Source organism: Musca vetustissima, unplaced genomic scaffold (genome assembly GCF_032173495.1).
Source record: "Musca vetustissima isolate MV318-11 ecotype Yass unplaced genomic scaffold, APGP_CSIRO_Mvet_v1 utg15799, whole genome shotgun sequence".
Lineage (NCBI taxonomy): Eukaryota > Metazoa > Arthropoda > Insecta > Diptera > Muscidae > Musca > Musca vetustissima.
The window spans coordinates 7,723-13,064 of record NW_026878947.1 but is presented as its reverse complement, the minus strand read 5'-3'; the positions used below and the strand labels follow the sequence as shown (position 1 = coordinate 13,064).

General features: G+C 39.9%; 1 protein-coding gene across 1 annotated transcript; it reads left to right on the top strand.

The window, feature by feature from the left end:
• The first annotated feature begins 291 nt into the window (after window positions 1–291).
• On the top strand, window positions 292–3,678 carry LOC133323735 (uncharacterized). Its single transcript, XM_061532657.1, has 3 exons — window positions 292–649; window positions 2,528–3,519; window positions 3,580–3,678. The coding sequence occupies exons 1-3, from the start codon at window positions 292–294 to the stop codon at window positions 3,676–3,678; spliced, it is 1,449 nt and encodes a 482-aa protein (XP_061388641.1).
• Window positions 3,679–5,342: the final 1,664 nt, after the last annotated feature.

The following is a 5,342-nucleotide window of genomic DNA, read 5'->3' as shown; positions in this document are numbered from 1 at the left end:
TAGAACATTAATTAGACCTACAACAATGATTCTGCTATTGGTCCCCGAGAATAATACGATCGCCAATGAAAAACTATCAACAGTTTTTGCCATATCTTCTCTGTCGTCCACCAATTCAAATCTATTCACACGAAGGCTTTATAACCACTGAGAATTCCGACAACTACTATTAGTATCGGTAGTACTTTCGTGACATACACAACAAGGTGGCATTAGACAGCGGAAGTGTTAACATATAGCCTAATAAAAATTTGTGAAAGTTACAAGAAATAATAAAAAAAACATTAAATAATGCCTGAAGAATATATTAAAGTCGTACAAGATCCCCAAACGAAAATATGGAAATCTGTAAATTATCCATATGGCGATATTGCGAAATTATCAATTGGGGAGAAATTCTTGCAAACAATGCGTTCTGTGGATCCAAATAAAATTATTGATCATTTCTATGATACAAATACAATTAAAACGGCCAAAGATGTCTACGAAGAATCGATATTAATTGCCGTCAATTTGAAACGTTTGGGCGTCAAGAAGGGAGACTGTGTCATTTTCTATGCAATGAATAATGAATGGGTTGCCGTCTTGTCAATGGGTTGCTTTTTAATTGGTGCCTACCCGATCTATTTTGAGGTGCATTTGGATGAGGGTAAGTATATTTGAAAGTACAAAAGAAAGAAAAAGAAAAAAAGAGTCCTCAGTGAAATGAGGAATTTTTTATATTCCTCACTGAAGTGAGGATTTTTTTCTATAGACAAAAGAGTCATCAGTGAAATGAGGATTCCTGTTTTTATAGAAAAATTCCTCATTTCACTTGGGACACTTTTGTCTATTCCTCACTGAAGTGAGGAATAGAAAAACATCCTCATTTCACTGAGGACTCTTTTTTCTATAGAAAAATATTCCTCAGTTCACTGAGGATTTTTTTTATAGAAAAAAACCTCAATCCGCTGAGGACTCTTTTTTTCTATAGAAAAAAAACCTCAGGAGTCATTCTTCTATGGAAAAAATTCCTCAGTCCGCTGAGGACTCATTTTTGTATAGAAAAATATTCCTCAGTTCACTGAGGACTCATTTTTCTATAGAAAAAAATTCCTCAGTCCGCTGAGGACTCTTTTTTCTATAGAAAAAAAATCCTCAGTCCACTGAGGACTCTTTATACCCATCACCGCACTGTGGTACAGGGTATTATGTCTTTGTGCATAAGTTTGTAACAGGCAAAAGGAATCGAGATAGACCCATGGTTCCTTTTGAGAATATGCATAGAATCACTTTCTAAGTCGATTTACGCATGTCCGTCCGTTCGTCTGTCCATGTTAAATTGTAAACAAAGTACAGGTCGCATTTATTATTCGAATTGGATGAAAATTGGCACAGCTCATTCATTTGGCCCAAGGGCGAACCCTATTGAAATTGGGAAAAATCGGTTCAGATTTATAGTGCACAAAAGTCCCTATATAACTTTCGATTTGCACGAAATTTTCCACAGCGTACTGAATTAGGTCTAGAATGATGTGTGCCAAGTTTTGAGAAAATCGGTCCAGATTTAGATATAGCTCCCATATATAGTTTCGTTCGATTTCATGTAAATGGTGCACCAAAGTCCCTATATATTTTTCGATTTGCGCGAAATTTGGCATATCGTACTGAATTGAGCCTCGAATGACGTCTGCCAAGATTCGTGAAATCGGTCCAGATTTAGATATAGCTCCCATAAATATTTTCGTCCTATTTAAGGTAAATGGTGCCCCAAAGTCCCTAAATAACTCTCGATTTGCACGAAATTTTGCACAGCGTACTGCATTAGGTCTAGAATGATGTGTGCCAAGTTTTGAGAAAATCGGTCCAGATTTAGATATAGCTTCGTCCGATTTCATGTAAATGGTGCACCAAAGTCCCTATATATCCTTCGATTTGCACCAAATTTGGCACAACGTACTGAATTGAGCCTAAAGTGATGTGTGCCAAGTTTAGAGAAAATCGGTCCAGATTTATATATTGCTCCCATATATACTTTCGTCCGATTTAATGCAAATGGTGCACCATAGTCCACATATATCTTTCGATTTGCATGCAATTTGGCATAACATACTGAATTGAGCCCACAATGATGTCTGCCAAGTTTCGTGATAATCGGTCAAAATTCAGATATAGCTCCCATATATATTTTCGTTCGATTTAATGTCAATGGTCCACCAATGTCCCTATATATCTTTCGATTTGCACGAAATTTGGCACAGCGCAATGAATTAAGTCTAGAATGGCGTGTGTTAAGTTTCCTGAAATCGGTTCAGATTTAGATATAGCTTCTATCTGACCAAATGAAAAAAAATTTAGTATCGGTTGCAGAATGACATGTTTATGGATCCAATTTCATGTTAATGGTCTCTCAAAAATGCGACGTCTGTTAGGATTCATATACCCAAAGTGGTGAAGGGTATCATATAGTCAGCTCCGTCCAACTTTACTCCTTTCCTTACTGGTTTTTACTTTAAGTAATAATTGATTTCCTTCCCTTTTGTTACAGACTCCACATCTGATTTATTTGATCTCCTGGAAGCATCAGCAATTTTTTATGAAGAAACATACCTCAAGAAAATTCAAAAATGTCTAGCAAACTCTAAACTTCAAAAGCACCCACACCTAATATCTATCAACGGTGAGCAACAACCAAATATCACAAGTGATCTCCTGAAACAACCAGAACAACCTATAGACTTCGACAGCTTTAAAAGTGCAGAAATCAAAGATACCCGTGAAGAAATTGCCCTCTTGGCGTTGACATCCGGTTCAACAGGTCTACCAAAAGTTGTACAAATTACCCATGCTCTTATGCTGAATGGCATCACTATTTGGTGGGATAATGAAGACCATTATGCACCCCTGGATGAAAATTCGGTGGTACTCTCTTTCAGTCCCTTGCGATGGATTAGTCAAGTAGCTGTGATGTTACAATCGGTATTGTATGGTGTAAAACGCCTTAGCTCATGTGGTGTGGCAAGTGGAAGCTATGGTTTTGAGGTGCTTCGTAGCTGTGGCATTACCCATCTATTTGCGGTGCCCTCTATTTATTACGATATCCTCTTGCAAGTGGATGAAAATGATAAGGAAAGTCTAAAATGCCTTCGTAGTGTACTGATGGGTGGAGAACCGGCATCGAAAGTCATGTTGGAACTCTCGAAAAAGCATGCCGCCAATGCCAAGAATTTCCATTGTTATGGCATGACCGAAGTGAGTACGGTGATCTGTAATGATTTGCACATTAATGGTGGCAAGCCACTACCAGGTTATGAATTGCAAATATTGGATGATCAATTAAAACCCTTGGGTGCCAATGAACCGGGTCAAATTGCTGTGAGGCCACCTTATCCCATGAAGGGTTACAAATCCCTGGACAATTCGATATATTACAATGAGTTTGGACTTTTCATTAATGGCGATTACGGTTTTATAGATGAGCAGGGAAAACTACATATATTGGGAAGATATAAGGATTTAATTACATCCAATGCTGAAGTGGTAAGATTTTGGAAAAATTACAACCACTCAAAATTTTAATACAACTTTAAATGTTTACAGATTGTGCCAAATACTTTGGAATATATGGTAATTAATTTACCCGAGGTCTATGTAGCCCGCATTGCTGGTTATCGCAAGACACCAAACATCGAATTTTAATGTTCTTAAGGGAACTGACGGGTGGCGTAGGGGATGATAGATACCAAGCAACGGCTTTGATTGGCTTTAACATGGCGAAGCCCAGGCTTATCTTGGTCCCTCTTTCATCTCAATTGTGGACACTGACCTCCCCGCGGTGCCACCTGGGGAGCTATTCTCATCACCCGATGAAATAGTGAGCTAATATGTGCCGCGAGTTCACCCATAAGAACTATAAAAAAATGGGTTGAGGCGTCGGGTTAGTTGCCCACTCTCGGAAAACCCAACCTACTATGAAAAAGCAAAGAAAAAGAAAACCAAACCCCCATAATGTTGACGACCCCCGCAAACGTATAAAGGACCACGATCTGCGAATCTGCACTTGGAATGTGCGCACGCTATACAGAACAGGGGCAGTGTTCGCTTTGGCGGATATACTTAAGAAGTACAAAGCCGATATTATTGCCTTACAGGAAATGCGATGGAAAGGGACAGGCGTAAGTAAATCAGACGATTACGCCCTGTATTATAGCTGCCATGAAACGAGACATGAATTTGGCTGCGGATTTATGGTTAACAGGAGAATAAAAGACCTTGTCTCTAGATTCACTCCAGTAGATGAGCGAATTGCTATAATCCGTATAAAAGCGAAGTTCTTTTACATCAGTCTAATTTGCGCCCATGCTCCGACCGAAGATAAAGATGAACAGACCAAAGATATATTTTATGAGCGCCTAGAAACAGCATATGACCGTTGCCCTGGCCATGACATTAAAATTCTGCTAGGAGATTTTAATGCAAAAATCGGAAGGGAAAATATCTTTGGCCCCACCGTCGGAAAATTCAGCCTTCATGAAGAAACTTCCGACAACGGCATGAGGTTGATTGACTTCGCGGCAGCAAAAAACATGGTAGTTAGCAGCACCAGATTCAAGCATCTCGATATACACAAGGCCACCTGGATTTCTCCTGATCAAGTAACGAGAAATCAAATTGATCATGTTGTGATAGACGGAAGGCATGCATCCAGTGTGTTAGACGTCCGATCGATCCGAGGAGCGAATATCGATTCGGACCATTACCTTGTGGCAGCCAAGGTACGCACCCGTCTAAATGTTGCAGCAAAGGTGCGATCTAATACAACACGGAAACTCGACGTCGAAAAGCTGCAAACACAACAGGTAGCCGAGGCCTACTCCGCTCAACTTACCCATCTGCTTGAAGAAAGCACTTCTTGTCCCGATAATAGTATAGAAACACAATGGCAAAGAATTGCCCACTCCCTACAAACTGCAGCAAAAAGAACAATTGGGTACCAAAAACCACCACCAAGAAACCCATGGTACGATCAGGAGTGTCGTAATGCTACTGATGTGAAAAACGCAGCGTATAGGGCAACCCTGCAGACAGTAGCAACACGTAACGTGATGGAGAATTATCGGGAGAAAAGGAGAGAGGAGAAACGTGTTTTCAGAAAAAAGAAGAAAGAACAAGAAAAACGTGAGCGTGAGCAAATCGAGATGTACAGGAGTCAGAATGAAGTCCGGAAATTTTACCAACGAGTAAAACACCAAACCGAAGGCTTTGGTGCAGGCACATCCTCCTGTAGAGATGAAGAAGGAAACCTGGTGACAGATACAGACAGCGTGTTGAGGATCTGGAAGGAGCATTTCGAAAAGCTACTA

Bases quoted from the DNA above. Each gene is read 5' to 3' on its own strand.
- LOC133323735 (XM_061532657.1), top strand. From the start codon at position 292: ATGCCTGAAGAATATATTAAAGTCGTACAAGATCCCCAAACGAAAATA. The intron at 650-2,527 runs GTAAGTATATTT...CTTTTGTTACAG, and splicing joins TGAGGTGCATTTGGATGAGG to ACTCCACATCTGATTTATTT. The intron at 3,520-3,579 runs GTAAGATTTTGG...AAATGTTTACAG, and splicing joins TTACATCCAATGCTGAAGTG to ATTGTGCCAAATACTTTGGA.